At 39.8% G+C, this 23,624-nt stretch overlaps 1 protein-coding gene across 1 annotated transcript; it reads right to left on the bottom strand.

The window, feature by feature from the left end:
• Positions 1–3,911: 3,911 nt before the first annotated feature.
• Positions 3,912–21,900, bottom strand: LOC140226227 (uncharacterized). The gene is made up of 7 exons (XM_072306716.1): positions 21,769–21,900; positions 21,044–21,145; positions 18,372–18,603; positions 16,008–16,156; positions 14,053–14,145; positions 13,076–13,228; positions 3,912–6,713 (listed from the first exon to the last, which is right to left on the bottom strand). Exons 1-7 carry the CDS (start codon positions 21,898–21,900, stop codon positions 6,186–6,188), a joined length of 1,389 nt encoding a protein of 462 aa, XP_072162817.1. The 3' UTR covers positions 3,912–6,185.
• Positions 21,901–23,624: the final 1,724 nt, after the last annotated feature.

Here is a 23,624-nt window from a genome sequence, read left to right as displayed (position 1 = left end):
AGAAATGTCTCTATTGTGACCGGTATGCCTCCGCCATAATGCATGATTCTCCTAATAAGTCTATAGTACATGTGGACAATGTGTAATTACATTTTCACAAAATTAGCAAAATAATAAAATGACGTGTTCATCACAAAGGTGATCAAAGTTCACCTTTCTTGACATAGGTTTAATTGGATGATAGGTCTCTACTTGGAGAGCATGTATTGGGGGATTTAAACCGTTGAGGACGAGTCCCGAGTATACTCGGGCAGGTGTCTATGGGAAATCTGTGTTGTAGCAAAATCAGTCCGTCCTCAGTGGGTAAAGGACTTTAACTTGACTTTGACCCTTTCATAAGTTTATCCATTGAGTAATTTTCAAGGTATGGAGAAAAAGTGCAATTTCTGTATTGAATAGTAAATTTCTACCATTTTCATCTGGCCTTTGACCCTAAATTTCATAAGAAAATCACTGTCGGGCAGAACATGCATAAATATGTACTGAGTTCAGTGTTGCCAGATGGTGATTTCGGGAACCAAAAAGGGTGAAATTTGGTGATTTTTGAAGTTGTTTGGTGACAAAATTTTAGCCTGGTAACCAAATCAAAATTTGGTGATTTTTGGTAACTTTTTGGTGATTTTTAGACCCATAAAAAATAATCACACTAATTGAAAACGAAAATGCATTTTGCCCAAAGTTTTCCCCTTATTTCCTGCAGAAACATAACATGTGCCCCCCTTTTTTTTGGGGGGGGGGGGGGTCACAGCGACACACACAAACACTCATAGTCATATATCCATACACATCGTACACATTTTGCACTTAGTGTGTGTGACTACGGTGCGCCGAAAATTGCACCGAGACTCGCGCAGTGTTTGATAAAGGTTTATTGATATAATTTTGTCTTGAAATTGAAGCTTTACCAACGCTTTTCCAAATTTGGTGAATTTTGATGGGTTTTGGTGATTTTTTACAAGCCTTTTGGTGATTTTGCTCTGTTGGGACCTGGCAACGCTGACTGAGTTTCGAGATAACTTGAGCCACTTCCAATATATGGAGGAAGAAGTAAGTTCAGCACTTTCACTTGATCTTTGACCTTTTGACCTTTGACACTTAAAAAAAAAAAAACGCTTCCCAGAGAATCTCTATTTCTTTATCCACGCATACACCAAGTTAAAATAAAAATCCTGCTGGCATTGCATTATATGAGGGAAATAGTAAAATTCTGAAGTGTTGCCTTTGACCTTGGACCTCATGAACCCCAAATTTCCTAGATAATCACTGCCAGTAAGTACATGCATATATACTGTGTTCCATGAGGATATCGAACAATTTCCAAAATACAGAGAAAAGAAGTGAAATCTTAACATTTTACTTGACCTTCTTCTTCTTCTTCTTCTATAATCTTCAAAGGGCTATAAAATGTAGCCTATCACGAAGATGAATACAACTTGTGTGCACGATGAGAGGAGGGGTGTGGGCTTAATCACAGGATGTGATTTTGAGGTGGGTCATTAAGAGCTCCTTGAACTGCTCAGGTGAGACTGCACAAACTACAGAGCTTGGAAGTTTGTTCCACTCAGGTATGGATCTCTGGGCAAATGCAAATTTGTCGATGTTGCCCCTGGGGCGGTATGTTTGGAAGCACATGTCATGATTTTTCCTGGTTTTGGACGAGTTGATTGTGAAGAATGTATCTGGATGAATTGCAACAGAGTCGTTCATGATTCTGTACACCATAGTTAATCTGCTCACAGTACGTCGTGAAGATAGGCTGGGCCATTTCAACGTATTAATCATACTGGTCACACTGCTCGTTCTTCTATAATCAGCTGTGACAAAGCGAGCTGCCTGGCGTTGAATCCTTTCCAGTTTTTGGATGTCCGAGGCCATGTGTGGATCCCAGACACTACAGCAATATTCTAGATGGGGTCGTACAAGGGACTTATAAGCTGCCTCCCTGAATGACTGAGGGAAGAACCATGTGTTACGCCGGATGAAACCAAGCTGTTGATTAGCTTTCATGGAGATTGCTGAGATATGTGATGACCACTTGAAGTCATTAGATAACGTGACACCAAGATATTTAACAGACTCACACTTTTGAAGAGCAGTGTTATGGATGTAGTAGCTGCAATTCATTGTGGATCGGGAGGGGCAAAATCTTACTACGAAACACTTGCTGGGGTTAAATGACATCAGCCAGGTGTTTTCCCACTGCTGCAGTGCATCAAGATCTTTCTGTAGCATCCGGGAGTCTGTGCTACTGCTGACTTCCCGGTATAACATGCAGTCATCTGCGAAAAGTCTGGTTGTGGATGAGGTTACTTCAGGCAGGTCATTTATGTAGAGAAGGAAAAGTGTAGGGCCCAAAACGGTACCCTGGGGAACACCCGAGGTGACGGATGAGGCCCTGGATGTGGCACCTTCAATGACTACGGACTGCTGACGGCTGGAGAGAAAGTCTTGTATCCACAGGAGGTTTTGGTTTTGGATTCCGTAATGTCTGAGTTTGAGTATAAGGCGTTTGTGTGGAACCTTGTCAAAGGCCTTTGAGAAATCTAACATGATCATATCAACTTGCTTCTTCTTCCTGTATGAATTGGCAAGATCATGTGATGTGAGTAGCAATTGCGTCTCGCAGGAATGTTTTCTTCGAAATCCATGCTGACAGGAAGAAAGGGTGGAGTAGGTGTCGAGATGTTTCATCACTGAAGAAACAACAATATGTTCTAAGGTTTTACAGGCAATGCTGGTTAAGGAAATGGGTCTGTAATTTTTAGCCTTCGTCCTATCCCCTTTCTTGAAGACCGGAACAACATGGGCCTTCTTCCAATCCTTGGGCAGCTCGCCCGATTTTAGTGATTGGTTGTAGATGTGGGTGAGAATAGGGCTGACTTCAGCGGCTACCTCCTTCAGAAGGATGGCTGGGATATTATCAGGGCCAGTTGATTTACTGGGGTCCAATCCTCTGAGGAGTTTTTTGACACCACTTGCTTTTGACCATTGACCTCATGACCCCAAACTTTCGCCAGAGAATCTTAATTGGGTAATACATGTACTGTATACACTAAATTTCATTCTTCAGGCATTGCATACATATGGGGGGAAATGGTGAAAATTGTCCTTGATCTTTTGACATTTTACCCTGAGCATTTGCACCCAAAAGTTGTGGGGCACAACTTCACCCCCTAATACACATATGCATGCCAAGTTTCATTAGGACACCTCAAAAGTTTTTTTTAGTTACGCTTTCCACAAAATTCATTATGGACGGACAGGACGGACGGAAGTACGGACGGAAGGACAGACGGAAGGATGGACAACCCAAAAACATAATGCCTCCGGCACCACTTCGTGGCGCAGGCATAAAAATTGGTGGCCCAACATCTATTTTTGGTGGCCGCGGGTCACCAATACAAAATGTAAAGTATTGTTCATTCATACAAGTACATACATACACACAGATTCGGAGGTAGAGGCACCATGGGTAGAGCAGTGATATTATTTGAGAGGGATGGTGATAGGTGGCTCATGATCATCCCAAACCCCCAGCTCATCCCTAGTGACTAGCAACAATCAGCAAGCAGTATCAACCACGCACATGGCGTCATTCAAAAAGGAGGGATCATCGCAAACTGGACTACTGTAAAAGTGGAAATTTTCACGGTGTTGAAATTTTTGCACATTTCACGCAACCAGAAACTAGCGTGAAAATAAAAGCACACAAATATTTTTGCTTGGCATATGTTCCTGTGCGTGATGATTTGACTCCGCGGATTTAAAAACACGCAAAACTTTTCTTATCCGGCCAAGCGCAAAAAATATCCACTTTTACAGTATCATATCAGTTCAGATAAAGTCTCCTCTTGCTGTAACCACAATGGTCCCAAACACTGGCGTTCCTGTCACACAGATTGATCGATTTGACAAATAGAACAATTACCATAACTATCTTTATTATGACAAAATACTTGCACACATGCACCTTAAGACACATACGATATACTGTAACAACAAAATTTAGCCTTTTGGAGCATCTCAAAGCGGTCCACTTTGGCTCGGTTCAGTTCGGTACATACACTGTAGGAGCATTCGAGCACTCCTCTGGCCTGGTGGAGGTTTGGTACGTTTCAGTTCACTTTAAGAGAGTGCTCGAAGACACCCGGAAGTCACTTACAACATGCATGACATATGAGTTCGCCCGAGGAAAGAAAGATTACAACAACCAGAAGGCCTTTCTCTCATGAAGTACTGTCCAGTGGAATCTCGTTATAATGAGGTCAGATATAACAAAACCCATTTCTAACAAGGTGACTTTGCAAAAGGCCCAAACTCTGTATACAATGTACTTGTATTTACTGCCTCTGCCTAGGAATGAGGAGGCTAAAAGGATTGTATAGTTTTGGTTGAGACTGTACTTCAGGTTTCTAACATTTTTTCGTGAGATAATGGGAAATCCCTTATAAAATCATGTGAAAGAGAATGTAATTCCAAGAGGAATTCAACGTTTATCTAATGAAAATTGGCTTTGAAATGGCTGAGATATCCAAATTAGAGCGATCCTAATGAAATAACGATCGCTTTGTTTTACTTTGTTTTGGATGTCTAAGCCAATCCAAAACCGATTTATATCAAATAAACTTTGAATCCCTCTTAGAATGGCATAAGTAATAAGTAATATTCATAAGTAATTCTTGGTATCTCGCAAAAATGTTAGAAGCCCAATCCTTATCTCTACCAATACTATACAATCCCTTTAAGTCTTCATCGCCGTTGGTTTGTCCGTTTGCAAAATAAATCAAAAAGTTGTGCACGGATTAAAATGAAACTGGCATAAAAAGTCCATATTGACACAAGGAACACCTTACTCAATTTTGGTAGTGATCCGGGAATTTTTATGGACTTTTAAAGGATTTTTCATCTTTTGGCATTTAAGGTCAACGAACTTGGGGTTCAAGCTGTGCATACTGGAGGTTTACATAGTACATGTACGCGCACTAAAGCACATGCTCAGCTCTGGCAAGGCAAGGCGCCATGCAGTGCAATGGTGTAAACAAAATGGTTCTATTTTGGGAAACTGCATGGGTGGACTTGATTTGCTGGCTTGGTGGAGGTCCGTGCTCTCCGAGCGCTTTTCTAGTTTATTTGTTTTTTTCTTTGACACAATGAAACATGTGGTTTCAGAATTATGTTTGTTTTATTTTAAGGTCCTCATAATAACAAGAGTGCCCTGTACATGCTGTTATACATTTAATACAATGATGCATGGATTGACTTCGTCTGGTAATGGTGAGGGGGTTTATCTAGATTTCAGGTGAACTGAACTGCAAGAAATACACTTCTGGGCTGCAATGAACTCCTTGACATTTAAGACATCAAGTCACATCTTACCAATAAGGGCTAGAATAACCACCTGAGATGGGTTCATATGAATCTATCTTTGTTTCAAGGATTGACAGCAGTTTTTTAACAAAATGAGACACAAAATTCTCCTTTTTTTTAACACGACCACATTTAACCACTCCGTTTTTCTTTTCTTTCCCTTCTTGCTCAACCCCTTTGGTGCCAGGGACTCTGAACAGTGTGTACACTGCTATGGAATTTTCTGTGCCAAGCAGCACTCAGAGCACTCAAAGGGTCAATGCTCATAACCGACTCTCTACAAAATTATCCATACACCCAAATTGTTCCACAAGCAACTGCATGTGCCGTCAAAAAATACAAAATTTGATCGGACGTACGATAAGAACATAGCATGCTCTGGGCTGGCAAACTCTTTTGTTATACACTACATGGGTCCCCAAATGGTATCAGTGAAGTCAATATCAAGTGAGCTTAGTCTTGATTGCTATGTGTGCGCACGTCTTCAATCAAATTCTATAGCAAAGCATGCGCACTACTGCGCCGCAAAAAGTAAATTGAACAAATCAATAAATGCAATTTTGATACAAAAAAAAAAAAAAAAAGATATTGAGAGAAGAAACTCTAATTTTTCAATCAGAGTTAATTTTCTGGTCAGCATAAGACCAATAAACATGAATTCAGGCCACAAATGCAGACACTTTTGTCTGCATTTTGGGAACTTGATATGCCAGGTTCCCGTATATGAGATGATGCCACGGGAATGGGTTAAAATGTCCATAGTATACTTTGCCTACCAAAGAGGGATGAGGTTCTTGTAAAAAGAGGGTTAAAGGTGTTCATCGCTTGAGCGCTTTCTTCTTCATCATGTGCAACCTCTTCATCGCGGAAGCCGTGCTGATCTGTGGGAGAGCCTTGTTGCCGCCGCCGACAGTGCTGCCGGACATGGGCGCGGTCGACCCCGCCCCCTTGCCGGACGACAAGGCAGAGGAGGAGGAAGAGGAGGTGGAGGAAGATGATGATGACGATGAAGAGGTGGAGGAGGAGGTAGAGGAGGTGGAGGAACCGGAGGGAGTGACAGAGGTGGAGCGCTGGAGTCCTCCGGATTTGGTGCCACGCCCGCTCATGGCGGTCGACGCCCCGGAGGAGCTGAAGCTGCGGCCAGTGATGGAGGAGGGCACCACCTTGTGGCCCCCGCTGCCGGTCAGGATGCGGCTGACACCGGTGGGATTGGCCTTGGAGGAGGACGTGGTGGCAGAGGAGGAGGAGGATGAGGAGGAAGTATGCTGGCGGCCGGTGAGGTTGGCCGCATAGTTCGCCAGTCCCCCAAAGGGCATCTGTTTGCTGGTAGTGGATGTTGGGGATGGCTAGATTGAAAAAAAAAAATGAAAAATGAAAAAATAAAAATTGGTACTGGAACAAAACAAGCACATGGTATAGCATAACTGACATCTTCCGTAGCTTGGAACAAGCCTAACCCGTAGCCTTTGAAACAGTAAGGTAACAAGGTTGTGGCATTGTTTTGTTTTGTTTTGTTTTTTTGTTTTGTTTGTTTTTTGTTTGTTTGGTTTTTTTATGCCTCCGTCACGAAGTGGTGCCGGAGGCATTATGTTTTCGGGTTGTCCGTCCGTCCGTCCGTCCGTCCTTCCGTCCATCCGTCCGTCCGTCCTTCCGTCCGTCCTTCCGTCCGTCCGTAATGAATTTTGTGGACAAGGTAACTATCAAAACCCGTTGAGGTATCCTAATGAAACTTGGCATGTATGTGTATTAGGGGGTGAAGTTGTGCCTATCAACTTTCGGGTGCACATGCTCAAGGTCAAAGGTCAAAAGGTCAAGGTCAAATACATAAGATTTCACTATTTCAACCATATCTATTGAATGCCTGAAGATATTTTCTTGAAACTTAGTGTATACATGTATTACCCAATTAAGATTCTCTGGTAAAAGTTTGGGTCATGAGGTCAAAGGTCAAAGGTCAAAAGGTCAGGGTCAAATACATAAAATTTCACTATTTCCACCATATCTATTGAATGCCTGAAGATATTTTCTTGAAACTTAGTGTATACATGTATTAGGGCAATTCCGTATGGGAAGGGCAAAAACAGCAAAATTCAAAGTTAAGTAAATGCTCAGAAATTTCAGTTTCCCGTACAGATGGATTGTTGTATTTACGGAAACAAAAAACCCTTTTCTAATAACTTTCCTCGTTTTTGTTGTACACACTTTTAAAGTTGGAAGACTATTTATTGTATTTATCTAAAATTTTACAATATTAAATGAAAATCTAAAATGAAACAACTTAAATATCTCTCTGCTTTATCCATACTTCCACATCTTTCTTCCTATGCTTCAACAATCACATGTAATGAAGCATTCAGTCACTCTCATTATGATATTTTTTGGAGAAAGTTTCAAAATCTACTGACAAATTGACGTAATTCCGTTACCATAAAATTGAAAAAAGTTTTCTCCTGAACAAACTAATCACTGATTTTTTCTCCCCTTGTAAATTTTTTCTCTACATGTGACTCCCTGAAAAGTCACAAAACATTTTGTGAAATATCTCCTTCAGTTCTTCTGTAATTGTGGTAACGGAATTACATGGTAACGGAATTACACGCACATCTAATATGGAAGAGAATGACATATCCTACTTTCGTGCCAATATGTATGTGAACTGTTCATGAAATAGCTTCAGGGCATTATTATTGAGCTTAATAGTGTTAATGATTGGCAGTAAAGGAGTGAAACTGTATGGTATGATACACTGACATGACTCAGCATACAGTGTAGCTGGATGCCTCTGACAGTGAGTCCTGACATCAGGGTACACGCTTGACAAGACTTCTTGTGCTGAAAGTCTCCTCCCTTCTTTCACCTTTTCGCATGTACAAGAACTACATGTGTACATGGAGACTGTGCTAACTGATAATTTTATAAGGTTTGCTACAGATACTCATTCTCAAATGTTCAAAATCATACTGAATTCTGAGATATCAATGTATATTTTCTTGCTTCAAAGTCTCATGGTTTCATACAAAATCTAAGTATAGTGATGAGGGACTATTGAATGGGTGTGATGCAGCATAAATTGAACAAAGGTTACAAAGAAGAGGAAGGACATAAAATTTCTTTAAAAGGAAAAGAGAGCACTGCTACTGACAGAGAGAAATGAACAGCATAATTTTTTTGAGCAAAGATCAAGAATTTAAGAGAAGGATCATACACAATGTGATAGAAGTCATTAATTGACACGGGATGCCCACTGAATAACCTTTGATCTTTCTGTATGCTAAAGGCTCTATTATCACCAAGTAGATAGTCTGACCTGTTATTGAACATGTCCTGTTTTCATCCTCAAGTCCTTTATCTTTAATGGTAAGTGTATGACTATGACCTTCTTTCATCTGTTTCTTAGATCTTTCCTCCACTATTTTGATTTTCATGCCCATTTGATACAGAGCATCTGCTACCCTTTGAAATTTGTTCTTTAATCCTTTCTTTTTCGAAGGAATAAAGACAAAAACACCATTTGTGATGAACATTTACCCAGTCAGTAATTGTGATACAGCTCTATATTAAAAATGTAACATTTAGGCCTAGACTTTCCCATCCTAAGAAGATTTTAAATATTAAAGTCAATAGGCTTCTACTTCTACCTTTACTCTTCATCTTACCATTTGCTGTACAATCCAGTTTCCTTTAATACAAGTGGCATTACAGTGTATTTTATAATTTGCCTTCAGGCAGTCAAAATACAACTTACTGTAAAAGAGAAGATGCACACTTCTTGTGAGTAAATTAATGGCAACACTCAGGATGAGAAAATAGACGAAGTCAAAGAAGAAAGACAAGACAGGAAACTTGTAGGAAATTTATAGGCCTGGTCATGATTATTTTTCTGAAGACGTCATTTGGAAATTTTGTGTGGTCAGAAGTAAATACTAACATTATTCACAGGTTGATTAATCTAACTCTAACACAGTGAGCTGCAGATGGATAAAAGAGGCCCTCTTACCTTTCTATGAAATACATTGTAACAGAATTTGGTGGACTCTAATTGTTGTAAAAGTTGTAGTTTGTTAAAGTTATTTTGCTGTTTTCTATTTCCTTTTAGTTTAGTTCATTTTATTTTTGTGGGCTTAAGTAGGACTAATACACTGTAAGGGAATTATCAAATTATGCACTACATTATATGCCAGGGGGCAACTTCAGCTATTAGCAAAATGTCACAAGTTTTTAGTGATTAATATATGCCACAACATATATCTATAGATAATAATGATTAAGCACTGGTGCAGTACCATAATCATATAAGAAAATGTTCTTTTCTATTTATGATTGAATTGTAATTTGTTATATATGTCATTGAACCACAACTGCATCTTTTCACTTAACAAATTAAAAGTTTCAAGCATCTTTAGTGTTCATCCTTAATATTAAACATTGTGTTCAATGATGGGGCTGCACACTGTGCTCTTGCACGGTAAATTGGCACTTTATGATTTAGATTTAAATTCATTGTCAATCCGGACAGTTTTTTATTATTTTCTTATGCATGTGCACATAATATATATGTACAATACTTGTAAGTAATTCACACATATTGTCAATTATTGGCATATTTAGGAAGAAGAAAACAGAGAAATCTGTCTTGCATGATATCAACAAAAGAAATACAAGAAAATTTGAGTATTGTTGACTGGATTTACAGAATTGTACTTGTGTAGGGCTATTCTAGCGTAATTCCGTTACCATGTGTCTTAGATGTCATTTACCTGCAGAGTGTGAAATTCTTAACTTGAAAGTAGACAAATTTTGATGGATGTGGTACTTAGAAGTTACGCGATCTTGATTGACATAGTTACGACTTCAAATCACGGTCGTTAGCCTGAACATTTTATGTTTTTTGACAATAAAAACTCATTTGGCACCTATACACTTGTACCAGTTCAAGGTCAAAGGCTAGAGAGTACTTATTTAGTGGTTATATTATAGCTAAAGGCATACACAATCTTTATCAAGACATTTCAGAATACATGAGTACCAAGAATGTATATTTTTTCCAGTGTATTTCAGAAGGCGTAATTCCGTTACCATTTGTGTAATTCCGTTACCACTGACTTTATAGGGAAAAAGCCTGCTGCTTTGAAAATGTGATGAAATATTTGAAAAACAATACAACTGAATTGAAGTCAATACAATCAAAGATGAAATCAGACAACAACCTACAGTGTATGTGTTATAGATTTCAGAGAAACAACTCCCAAAGTCAGAGTTGAAGTTGTGACAAAATTTTCTGGTAATTCCGTTACCATCGCACATAGACCTCCTTTGTAACCAACCAAGTGAGAACATTTAACAAATTTGTATTTGGGGTGACAGTGTGAGTACCTCTGCATCTTTTAAATGTATCAAGAGAAGGCAAAGTAATCAATCTTGTATACAGGGTGAAAGAATATGAGCCAAAATTCTCTGATTTGTAATTCCGTTACCGCGGAATTGCCCATTACCCAATTAAGATTCTCTGGTGAAAGTTTGGGTCATGAGGTCAAAGGTCAAAGGTCAAAAGGTCAAGTAAAAATATTAAAACTTTTTTTTTCTCCATACCTTGGAAAATTGTTCAAGGTATCTTCATGGAACATAGTATATACATATACTGACTGGAAGTGATTATCTTGAGAATGTAGGGTTCATGGGGTCAAAGATCAGGGGTCAAAGGTCAAGTGCAACACTTCAAAATTTTACTATTTCCCTCCTATCATGCAATGCCAGCAGGGTTATTTTTTTTTTACACTTGGTGTATGCATACATGTGTAACCTAATAGAAATTCTCTGGAAAGTTTTTTTTTTCTTCTTTTTTTTGCCTCAAAGGTCAAAAGGTCAAAGATCAAGTGAAAGTGCTGAACTAACTTTTTCCCCCATATCTCGGAAGTGGCTCAAGTTATCTTGAAACTTAGTACATATTATGCATGTTCTACCTGAAAGTGATCATCTTATGAATTTTAGGGTCAAGGGCCAGATGAAAATGGTAACAATTTACTATTCAATTCAGAAATTGCACTTTTTCTCCACACCTGTACCTTGAAAATTACTCAATGCCTAAATGTATGAATGGGTCAAAGTCGAGTTAAAGTCCTTAAATCCCTAGATACATGCTCTCCTATTCATCCAATTAACCCTAAAAAGACTGGGCTATTTTGGTAGCTCGAAAGACTGGGGGGGGGGGGGGGGGCCTAAAGGGCCCCCCCCCCCCTTAAGATCTCGGCCGTGGATCGCGCGATTGCCGCGGAAATTTGCACAATGGTAGTGTGCGATGTAATCTACAAGGTCGTATATTTAAATTTTACAAAATAGTCTTCTTTTATTTTATTTTGATTAATTATGCTAATTTATGCGAGAAATCAGACTCTTTGATCTAAATCAGTAAATAAAGCTCCAAAAGTGCTCATTTTTGGTCTAATTATTCTTTGTGGCATTCTTAGCAAATGTACTTAAAAAAAAACTCGGTATCAAAATCAATTTCTTATTTATTTTATTGTTTTATGAATTTCTTATGTATTTCTTTGTTTTTTCGACCTTTTGTTTTTGTTGTTTTTTTTAACAAAATTTGTGGCAGACACTTTTTGAAGCATAATACTCCTAAAACAAATTAATTTTAGCCATTGAGAGTAAAAATAAGCATATTTATATGAACCATGTGAAAAAACTCAAGTTGCATTGACTTTGTACACAAAATCACATTTTTGAGCCATTTTCGGCCTCACGTGCATACCATGTACAAAAAGTTATGTAACTTCAGAACCGTACCCCCGGGCGTCACAAATTTGGTGTCAAAATGTGCGGGAAACTCGAAAGAAAAAAGTCATAGAGCATCGCGGCGAGAGCATTGCGCGTTGCAGAGTTATCACGCGAAATGTTGAGGGGGGGGGGCCTTTTAGGCCCCCCCCCCCCCCAGTCTTTTTAGGGTTAAACCTAGGTCAAGGAAGGTGAACATTCAACACATTTGTGACAAACTTGTCATTTCAATATTTTGCCAATTTTGTGAAAATGTAATCACACATTGTCCACATGTACTATCTAGACCTATTGGGAAAATCATGCATTATGGCGGAGGCATACCAGTCGCCAAAGCGACATTTCTAGTTTTTTTTTACTATTTTTTTTTTTTCAAGCGCCAAAGTACAGAGGACTGCAACCGCCCTCCCCCAGCCCCAGGTCCACAACCCGTTACTGGTGATGAGTCTGATATGTCACCGGGTCTGTCATGTCGATGGGAATGTCTGTCATATTTCACCTGAAGCACAGCATTGCTGGTGGAATATGATCAATGTAGAATGATTGTTGTAGGTCAAAAGTCTTGGACAGACATGGTTACTAATGTTTTTATCATCAGCATATTCCACTTTTACAAAAGCGTGTGTGCACGGGGCTGCAGCAGACAATGCAGTGGAGTGTGTGCATTGTATTTGCGGTATACAGTGCGCTCCCGCTATAACGAACACAGTTATACCCAACAAAATTCTGGTTACAACGAAGTAAAAATTCAGGCTACAACATTATCCACTCTCAGTCATTTTATTGTTTATTTGTTTGGTTATAACGAAATTTTGATAAAACTACAGTCAACTGCCGGTCCCCAGGACTTTGTTATAGCAACAGTCCACTGTATCTCTTTTAGATTTGAAATGGAAGTGAATAAGTTGAACGAAAAGAAACAAATATGTACCTTTGGATCCATCCTCCGGAACAGATTCAACGAGTCCTTGTCCTGATCACGACCGGTGGACGATGAATAGGAGGATGAAGAGGAGGAAGAGGAGGAGGAGGAGGAGCCTGTGGTGATGAGGGACTCTGGAAGAGCACTGGGTTTCTTGGAGGCCTGCAGGGTGAAGGGCAATGCAGTATGGGGGGCAGAGAAGACATAATTCGGATGAAAGCACCAAAACTATGACATTTCATTTGGTGGTTGAAGAATTCATGGTGCACCACATATTTTTTTCTTGGGTATGCATGTGGCCAAGGGATTGGGAAGGCCCTTTTCAGCACCACATACATGCCCACAGAAGAATATGTGATGCACTGTGAAACCTTCTTTTACCCAACAGAAATTTTCACCACACTCAATGAATGTATAACCCTCAATGATAAACAAACCAACAAACAAACAAACACCACAACAATGCAAAAACCTGGCTCATCATCTGCTATTATCTCTTGAATGCTTGGATTACCTACCGATATCTTCTTGTCTTAAGTTTTGCTAACAAGATTCTAATTTTTATCAGACTACATGTCACATACATAAAATTTGACTTGGTCCAGTTTTTTCATTAATTGCATGCTTTCTTTCATAAATGGCAAAAGCATGTCTATAATACTCTAATAATGGAATATTTCATGGTGTGGAATGGCGCATGTGTGTGTGACTTTACACTCCACTGATCAAATGCAAAAATGCAACACACTACCACTTTGGGATACTCAAAATATATACACTACAAACAAAATGTCAACATGTACATTTGCTATCGTGAATTCTCAAGCGTGTGAAGTTTACACTTTACAATTCAGGTTTTAACAGTGCAAAATGATCAAATAACCATGCAAAAGCTTCCTCTTATGGAGAACAGCATCATCATAATGCTCATTTGTCAATAATCGCAACGTCTCTGATTTAAAGGGAACATTCAAAGCTAGGCTCACCAGCTTCTTCATGTTGGATTTACACTTGGCACAGTACCAGACCTGACGAGGGTCATTGGGATCCGAGTTGGTCACTGGCGGACTGTGGCACCTCTGTGGGCAAAAGATAAATGGATAAAAAGAGATAGTGATGATGGTCATAATGCTAATGATCATTCAATTTCATATAATTCCGTAACACAAAAGGTGATACATACTATGAAGTATACAAGCAAAGAATTAATAAAGTACAAAATACAGTACAGTACAAAATGACGATGAAAATGATAATAATCATGATCATTATACCAGCAACTCGATAATGATAATATCACCAACAATACAAACAATAACATTGCTAATAGCAACACAAGTAACTGCACAGTTATTGTTTCTATACAAAGTAAAGTAGTCATTGCAGAGTATGCACCTAGATTACACTTCATTACTACAAAGATTGCCACACCCTTACTCACCCCAAACTGGCAGTGAGCTGGAATTCACCAAATAGATATCTTGTAACTTTGACAGTTACAATGAAGAGTTTGCTAAATTGTGAAAGTGTGGCTGAAATGATAGGTAGAGTACAATATACTTGTTCAATTATGAGATGTTTGTAGTGGCTATGTGTAAGCTGATTTCCTTCAAAGCGATTCTGTCATTTACAAGTGGAGCACATCCATGCCTGACAGATTTGTTTTACTACCTAGAGTGCCAAACCTATTCTGCATTCCCTCTGTAGTTACTCATTGGTTGAGTTTTGCCCTACACATCTCCCTGAGTTAGTATCCTTCAATAAGAGATTCCATCATTTAAGCAATTGGAGCTTATCCAAGACTGTTAGGTTTTATTTACTACCAAAAGTGCCACGCCCATCCCGCATCCCCTGCACATCTCACCCAGTGGAAGAGGCTTCTTTCAATAAGAGATTCCATCATATTTAACCCTAACTAGGCCGGGGGGGGGGGGGGGGGGGGGGGCCTCTGAGGCCCCCCCCTCGACGTTCCGCGCGATGTATCGCTAACGTGAAAAGCTATCGCCGCGACGTTTCATGACTTTTTTCTGTCAAGTCTCCCGCATCTTTTGACACCAAATTTGCGATGCCCGGGCGCGCGGTTCCGAAGTTTCGCATAAATATGTACATGCATGTCAGACCAAAAATTGCTCAAAAACGTGAATTCGTGTACAATTTCAATGGAAACTGTGCTTACAGTCAAATTTCATAAAAGCATGATTATTTTGGGGTTTTATTGATTAAAATCAACTAATAATATATTTTCTCGTTCAGAACAATGTCGAGGACAAGTTTCATCGAAAAAACAATGAAAAACATAAAGTCGAAAAAACAAAGAAATACATAAGAAATTTAAAAAACAATAAAATACTTAGGAAATTTTTTTGGATGGCTCAATTTTTTTCTCTTATATTTGCTTAGGACACTAAAAAGAATATTTACACAAAAAAAATGTGCCCATTTCGGGCTTTATTTAGTGATTTATACCAAATTGTCTGATAATTCATGCATCATTATGCATAAATTAGCATAATTTAGCATAAATTACAATTTTTCAAAAATCTAACTTCGTAGTACTTTAGATTACATCATAGGCAATGTGTGTGCCAATTTTCGTCGCGATCGCGCGGTCGACGGCCGAGATCTGGAGGGGGGGCCTGGGAGGCCCCCCCCCCCCCCCCCCGGCTCTATGATCTACCTAAATAGCCCGGCCTAGTTAGGGTTAAGCAATTGGAGCTTATCCAAGACTGTCAGGTTTGATTTACTACCAAAAGTGCCACGCCCATCCTGCATCCCCTGCACATCTCACCCAGTGGAAGAGGCTTGCCACACACCTGTTGGGTGAGTTAGTATCCTTCAAAGGGATTCCATCATTAAAGTAACTGGAGCCAGCCATGACAGGTAGGTTTGATTTACTACCAACAGTGCCACGCCCATCCCGCATCCCGTGCTCGCATCTTACCTGGTGGTAGAGGTTGTGGCACTCCTGGCATTCGACCAGCTGGTTTCCAGCCGAGATTCCCATCTCCTTGCACACCACACAGGCCAAGTCCAGCCACATCTCCTCCGCATCTCCGCTTCCCGGTTTCTCATCCTCCTCGGCAAATTTTCCTAGCGACAAAATTCAGAATGACCGTGTGAGCCAATGTACACGATTGTTGACTGCTTTGTTTCTTTTGTTGCCGATGGAAGGAGGGGCAGGGAAGGGAATGCTGCAATGCCTTTTCACATTGTAAGTGCAGCATGAGCCCTGCTGAATAATATACAAATGATGCACAGGACAGAGTGGATCGGTGAGAATTGGATGCGCAAGTTTAACTTTGGAACTGTTTAAACCCATGAGCGCAGCGATTGGGTTTTAGACTGTTCCAAAGTTAAACGAGAGCATCCAATTCTCATTGATCCACGAAATAGGCCTGTGCATCATTTGTGTTATAAAATGGGCCCGTAAATTCATTAAATACAACCATTTTCCCCACCATGCGTCCGGTACACCTACAAAACTGTACAAGACTTGAGCCATGCATTCGGATTTTACCGGACGCATGGCCATGCTGTCGGATTTTACCGGATGCATGGCTCAGTGTGGATAAGTAAAAATCAATGCATGATAATTGACCAATCAGATTCCAGAGATTCTAACGCCCATTTTATAATTAAATTTTGATGAATGATACTCTTTAACATTCGACCCTAACCACTACATTAAACCTGAAAGTGAGCCACCAGTGACTTTTCTGTCACTAGTCACAATTCATCCACAGTAGGAATTCACTTTGCGAACCTACAAAAATTCATGACACAAGTTTTTTGTATCAACTGAATCTAAGAATGTGAGAATGACCTGATAGCCTTTGAACCTACATTCAATAAAGCCATAAGACAAGTTTTGTAAATCGTTACTTGACATTTCTGTGCATGTGCAAACATTTCAACAAAATTCAAAACAATCTTTTCTGCATCATTTCAAAACTCATTAAGTATCTCCAACATTAAAGGGACATTCCAGACGATTTTCATAATTTCGCATCATGTAGTACATAAATCGACAACTCCATGTATAGTCATAGATCTATTGAATTTATTGTAGTTCTTGAGCAGAGAAACAATACTTTGAAAAACCTTAAACAAATTACACTGAACAAGGATGGTGACATAGGAGGTTCACATATTTCAGAAATGTAGCAATGTAATTTAATTACAATATTATACCGCTTGCTCGCGAGTTCACCTGTGTATAATCTATGCATGCCTTCTTCTTTTGTTCTGCTTCCTTGAGCCCGAACTCATGCATTCTTATGGTGACTCTGCCATGTCATCATCCTTGTTCATTGCAATTGGTTCTACATTTTGAAAATATTCTTATTCTTCGTTCCAATTAGGACAAATTCTGAAACTCTGCACGTGTCCTCAGTAGACCTAATTTATGGTTGTTCGAATGTAAAAATCTGAAAATCATCCAGAGGTCTCCTTTAATGTTGATATACATTTTTGTCATACATCGAGTGCAGGACAAAATGGCATCACCAAAGTTGTTTTTTGTACACTCTTTGAGCTGAAGTGTTCCAAAACTAATAGACTTTGACCTTCATCCATACTAAAAACTTGGACTAAAAAATGCACCCTGACACTGATCACTTCTAGAAAAATGATCTAATTAGTTCGTTGCTAAACGAAATGTTTCAACAGCTACATGTATGACATAAAGATGCAAAGTATTGTATACACCATATGTACAGCTAGTATAATTTTTTCATGAATTGAGATTTCCCGACAATTTCATGAGTGGTTAAATTTGCGATCATGGAGTCCAGCGATGGCCGGAGATTTTGGGAAGTTTGCATACCCAGTAACACAGTAGGCGAGTCACGAATTTGGCCTACTGGATTGTATCATTAAGCACCTTGTTTGTTTACTGTGCATTACATACCATTATATTTATGTGGGCCCATCGCAATTCGTGTCCGGAGTAGAGTTGATATTTTCAAGTGTTGTTTAATTCAAAAATAGCACCCGACTCTCAAATTCACAAAATTAAATACCCCACGAAATACTGTAAAAGTGGATATTTTCGTGCGACTAATTTTTCGTGCTCGGCTGGGTAAGAAGAGTGTCACATGTTTTTGATTCCGCGGAATCAAGACATCAAGTACTGGCACATTACGGCAAGCAAAAATATTTGTGGGCTTTTATTTTTGTGCTAGTTTTGGGTTTTGGAAAGATTTCAACATCACGAAAATTTCCACTTTTACAGTATGTGGCTTATACAGTAGGCCCTTGTTGTTCTTGTTGTTTCTAAAAGCACACCCCGCAAGCTTCGTCTTACCTTCTTCCTCCTCTTCAATGTCTTGTTCCCTCTTCTCATCTTTGTCTTCTACTGGCTCATCTTCTGTATCGTCGTCATCGTCATCAACGTCGTGGTCACTGTCGTCTTCGTCGTCGTCGATGAGAGGTCGCCGGGGTTGTATCCGTGAGGGCCTCACCACCTCCTCGTCCACCTTGGACTTCTTGGCAGCGACGCCGTGGTCAGCCGATGACAGGGCGGCCCCAAAACTCGACTACAAAAAGATTGGAACCGAGATTGAATTAAAATACTAGTATACAAACAGTAAATGTGACCCGCGACAACGGTTTCAGGCAAAAGTCGCAAAAGCAAATTCCCTCCTAAGCGGGGTACAAAGATCTTTACCATTATTTTTGTCGATTTGGGTTTTTTGCAGAAATCGAATCTTTGATATGTTTTCTACATGTACACTAAATTTCATAGCATAAAACTAGGTTTTTCCTATCGAAAATTGAATTTTAAGCACCCTATGTTGGATCGCACTCGTCAGTTTCGAGCTTCTTTCGAACGCCGCGCCAATATCCCCAGCGTTGCTACGGCGCAGGGTCTCGCATGCGATTGGCTGGTGCGTCGCACAAATTTACATAATTCGGCCTTCGGAGACACCAGTTGCAGCGTTTTGGGAATGCTTTGTCCACGCGTGCATAATTACATGCTCCATTGTTCTTGCTATAGTGGTTTATACGCTCGCTCTGTAGTGCGTGCTCTTCGTTTGGCTTTCTATCCAAACTGTCCTACCGCATTGTTCGACAACGGAAGAGAAACAAAAATCATATAGCACGACATAATCGTGTGAAAAAAAAAATAGTTTACTTGTACATGTAGTAAGAATTATGACAGCAGACTGACTCAAGGGAAGGATGATGAGAGGAAAGGAGAGGTCACATGTAACCAGATATATTCAAATACTACACATCAAGATCGCACCAAACTAACGAGTCGTACGTGTTTATTTGTTTGTTTTGATATAATCAACACCACCGAACAAGGCAACTTTATTATGCACGGCTTGTAAAAGAAAAACAAACAGGAATCGTGACCCTTGCCAGCACTGGCATTTTTCCGCCTTCAAAAGGGTCGCCAATGATAAAGTCAAATCAACAACAATGAAAACGCGATTTGTAAATGTGTGGATTCGCCACCCGCTCCTGTTACATGCACATGGTCATGGCGTGTGGATGCCATTGCGTAATGCGTGCACCATACACAATGTACACCATACGTGCAATTATCGTATCCGCCATCTTGAAAGACGTACTGGTATTGCACAAACCCGAGCGAACCGCATTGTTTTTCGGCTCCATACGCTGAGCTACTAGGAAGGGTGCCCGGGAAATTTGACTCTCTCAGTGAGCCAATCAGAAGGCGATGTGGTTGCTAGAGGTGGAGCTTAACATCGATTGGCACCATCGTACGGATGGGTGATTCTCACCTCGCATCGCCGCTCGGACATTGTCTTTGAGTAAGAGGTGAAACTTCAAAGCCCGTTTTCTCGCAATTTTGTCAGGCTAACAAATTAAAAAGTGCATTTTATTTCGCTTTCCATGCCCACTTATGGTGCCGAAGAATACAAGTGTTTTATATCAATGCAAAGCTTAGGAAATGGGCAATGTGATTCAGTGAAAAAATGAATTTTCAAAATGCCCGACTTTTGCCTGAAACCGTTGTCGCGGGTCACAAATGGTCACAAATGTAATGGTACAGTGCACATGGTACATGGTTACAATGAAATTCTTGTCACAACAAGGTAAAAATTCAGGTCCCATAATTATCATAGCCCTCTGTATATCTTTACGCACTTTAAAGGCATTATTTACCACTTGCAGATGAAACAAAAATCCAGCTTTAGTGCTTCAAACTATTTCTAAAATGTGAGTCAGGGATAGAAACAACCAATGTAAAAATATTAGGATAATCAATGTCAAGTATTGCTAAATATACAAAATGTGAACGATAGTTACAATAAAAATGTTTCTAGAATAAACCATCTACAGTTACGGTTTACTGAGAAAAATTGTGATATCTCCATTTATCTTAGGTTTTATTGTAAAATTTTCATAATAAATAGTAGGATGTTTTGTGATACAACTGACCTACACATATCATATGATATGTATAAAAAAATGTCATAACTCAAACATTTTGAAAATCACTACTCCCAATGGTAAACTGTACTTTAAATGTTCGGCTGCGACAAAGCTGTAATACAACGAAAGAATACCGCCTGTCACAAAGACTTCGTTATAATAGGAGTGCACTGTACAAATATTTCACGATATAAAAGATGATGCATTTGATTCAAGGTGGTGAATAAAGAGTGTCACCTTACATTGAGTGCAAAATCCTGTTCCGTTGCACAAGAAAAGACTGCGCACTATCTGTTTTACACAACACTTGGGATAGAGTACAGACATGGACACCAATAATTGTCATGGGAGGTGAATGGTTGTATTATCCTACAGTCATACGAGGAAACAACCATCGCCGGGTGAATATTTGAAAGTAAATTAGTAGGGCCTACTTGAGAGAAAGCTTGTAACTGATTAGCATGGCATAGAATAAATCCCCTGCCATTTTGCAAGACTTTGCTACGAGAAATTTGACAGCGTGAGCTGTTTTTCTGGGAAATATCGACATGGATAGGGTGTGGCTACCTTTTCAACCGATCGCTTGACTGGCGCCCTTTTGGCAGCCGCCTCAGACTTGTCAGACTTTGCTCCGGTGACGACCTTGGGAGATGCCGGCTTGCTGGAAAACTGTGAAGAGAGAGAAACAAGTGTCATGGTAACCACAAGAATCCAGCTCCCTGATTGGCTGTTGCTATGAGAGTTGCCACTATAGAAGCATGTTCATGGCATCCCTCTGGTCTTGCAGAGGCAAAGCTCCTTGCCCCTCAGGTAGGACAGAAAATGGAGGTCCCCTGTTGATGCACGTATGACTAGAGTAACAACCCACACACGTAAAAAGATCCTACTTCTTTCCATTCATTGCAAAGAGCAGTTTGCATACAATAAGTCACTGTAACATAGTGAAGTGGTTCACCTACCCCATACATAAACAAATGGACTCAATGGAAGACCAGCTGAATATGTGTAGGCTATCCAGTCACCTTGTCAGATGGAAAATAAAGACAAATAAACAATTTCGAGTTACTCAGAGATTGATATCACAGGGATGCCAACCTCATAAACAGTTTTCCAGTATTCCGAGTCCTAAAGAGGCAATTTTCTGGTGGAAAAGCAGTACTTTTCACCTTTCCTGCAATAGACAGGTGTAGCAATACGATTATGGGAAAAACAGTATTTTCCTTGAAACCTGGACAATAATTTGGGCACAAAATACTGCAAAAAGTAACAGCTAATATCTCTGAAGTCACTACCAGTACCTTTCCAGTTGCTTTGCCCAGCACGTCATCCAGGAGACCTTTCAAGAGGTCAGTGGAGTCCTTGTTCTTTGACCGGAGAAGAGCGAGGGCCTTCACGAACAGAGGGTCTAGCTCCAGATTAGCCATCTGCATGAGATATCATTTACAAAAAAAGGCAAAAAAGATCATGGAGAAATTAAATGTTTTCCCAGATAAAATATTTTAGGAATGACTGAAGGGAGAGAAACTCGAGTTTCATGCCTTTATAATATATATTATAGAACCTAGCTAAAATCACATAATTTGCAAGATAAATTATACAATCTTTCAGAGCAGAGTAGGGTCCATTTCTTATGGAATATTTCTCACCTTCTTGGAGCCTGAATACGACACAAACAACCACTGCACTAGAACTGGATTGTATGTGTAAGTAGATTCAGTCGGGGGAAAAAAAAAACAGGCAGTAGGGTAAAACGCCCAGTATTCGGTCATTTAAGCTTTTCTGCCATATATTTTAAAGTAAATTAATGTACATTATATCTACAGCAATGTATGTGAAATATATCAAATTTCTTTAATCTCAATTTTCATTTTGTTAAATATCTCACAGAATTGCACAAAATCCAAAAATATATCACCTTGAAAACCCCCCAGAATACGGTCACCGCAACCAGTCTTCGGTCACGCGATGTGCGCGTTCAAAGTCAATGCGTGTTCATGCTGGGATCACGGCAGCTGAAAAATGCGCCACGCACTACCTTATTGGCACAAAATTGCATCAGGGACGTGGCGGCGCCCGTTGGTGACCGAATACTGGGGAATCGGCACTTGCATTCAACCCTTGTACATACATTGAGTCACTGCATCGGCACGTACGGAAATTTTATTTTTCTTCTGCATTTTTGATGATACCACCACACTCCGAGCTTACGATAAGCAAAATATCCCGCAAGAGAATGGTGTATTTCTCAATTTTTAGCGCTTTTTCGGCGACCCGTACTCTTAAAACTGGGCTTAATCCACGCGCGCTTTTGGAAAGTCGTGCAGATTCTGCAATTTTGATGGTGAAATTTGGGATTTTGGATGGATTTTAGGAGGGGGGTACAGGAGTTTCCTGTTGTGAATGAGTGTGCAAGTATGTGAATTGATTGCATGTGTTGTGACCGTATAACTTACTGGCTGGTGATTAGTGATAAGTGACTGAGTACCGGTAGGTGACCGAATACTGGAGCACTGGTACTCTTACCCTAAATTTAATTTAGAACTAGATCTAGAGCGTCTACAATTAGATTCTACAAGATCTATTTCTATGTAGGTCTAGAACGTCTACTAGTACTAGATTTTACTACTCTAGACGCTAGACGTCCAACGTTAGACTAGCTGAAATCAAAACTGACTTTGGGCAAACTTTATTTAGGCCTAAATCACATGTAAATTTACCATGATGGTAGGCCTAGACCTACATTGTACATAGCTTGGATAACATACCTTGGATGTGGGCGTAAAGTTAAACACAACTTATTTGCCCCTCAGTGTCGTCATTAGATGACATTAATAACTTTTTGTTGGGCGCTGTGCAGAAATTGTATTACATGGACAAAGAAATATCCCATCGGGGCTGTATTTGTTCTTGTCATAACTCCAGGACCTCTCTAAATTAAACTTGAAACTGTTTACAGATGGGCTGTCAACTACAAATGGTGGCAACTTATTCCACTCACTAATACTCTTTGAGAGAAAGAGCACTGTCTCACTTTAGACTTTACATGTTTCTTCAGTATCTTGAATTTGTGACCATGTGTCGCGTCCTTCCTCCAGATGAGAACTCAAAAAACTCTGAAGACTTCATATCATCAATCTCATTCACAATC

Source organism: Diadema setosum, chromosome 3, assembly GCF_964275005.1.
Source record: "Diadema setosum chromosome 3, eeDiaSeto1, whole genome shotgun sequence".
Classification (NCBI taxonomy): Eukaryota; Metazoa; Echinodermata; class Echinoidea; order Diadematoida; family Diadematidae; genus Diadema; species Diadema setosum.
Note: the sequence above shows the minus strand (reverse complement) of the source record. Positions and strands in the feature narration are given on the sequence as shown.

What these genes read in the sequence shown, in the direction of transcription:
- LOC140226227 (XM_072306716.1), bottom strand. Translation starts at nt 21,900, where the DNA reads ATGGCTAATCTGGAGCTAGACCCTCTGTTCGTGAAGGCCCTCGCTCTT. An exon ending in GCCACAACCTCTACCACCAG is followed by an intron (nt 14,146 to 16,007) that starts GTAAGATGCGAG and finishes TTTTGCCCACAG; the next exon opens with AGGTGCCACAGTCCGCCAGT. An exon ending in AATCCAACATGAAGAAGCTG is followed by an intron (nt 13,229 to 14,052) that starts GTGAGCCTAGCT and finishes TTCACCCTGCAG; the next exon opens with GCCTCCAAGAAACCCAGTGC.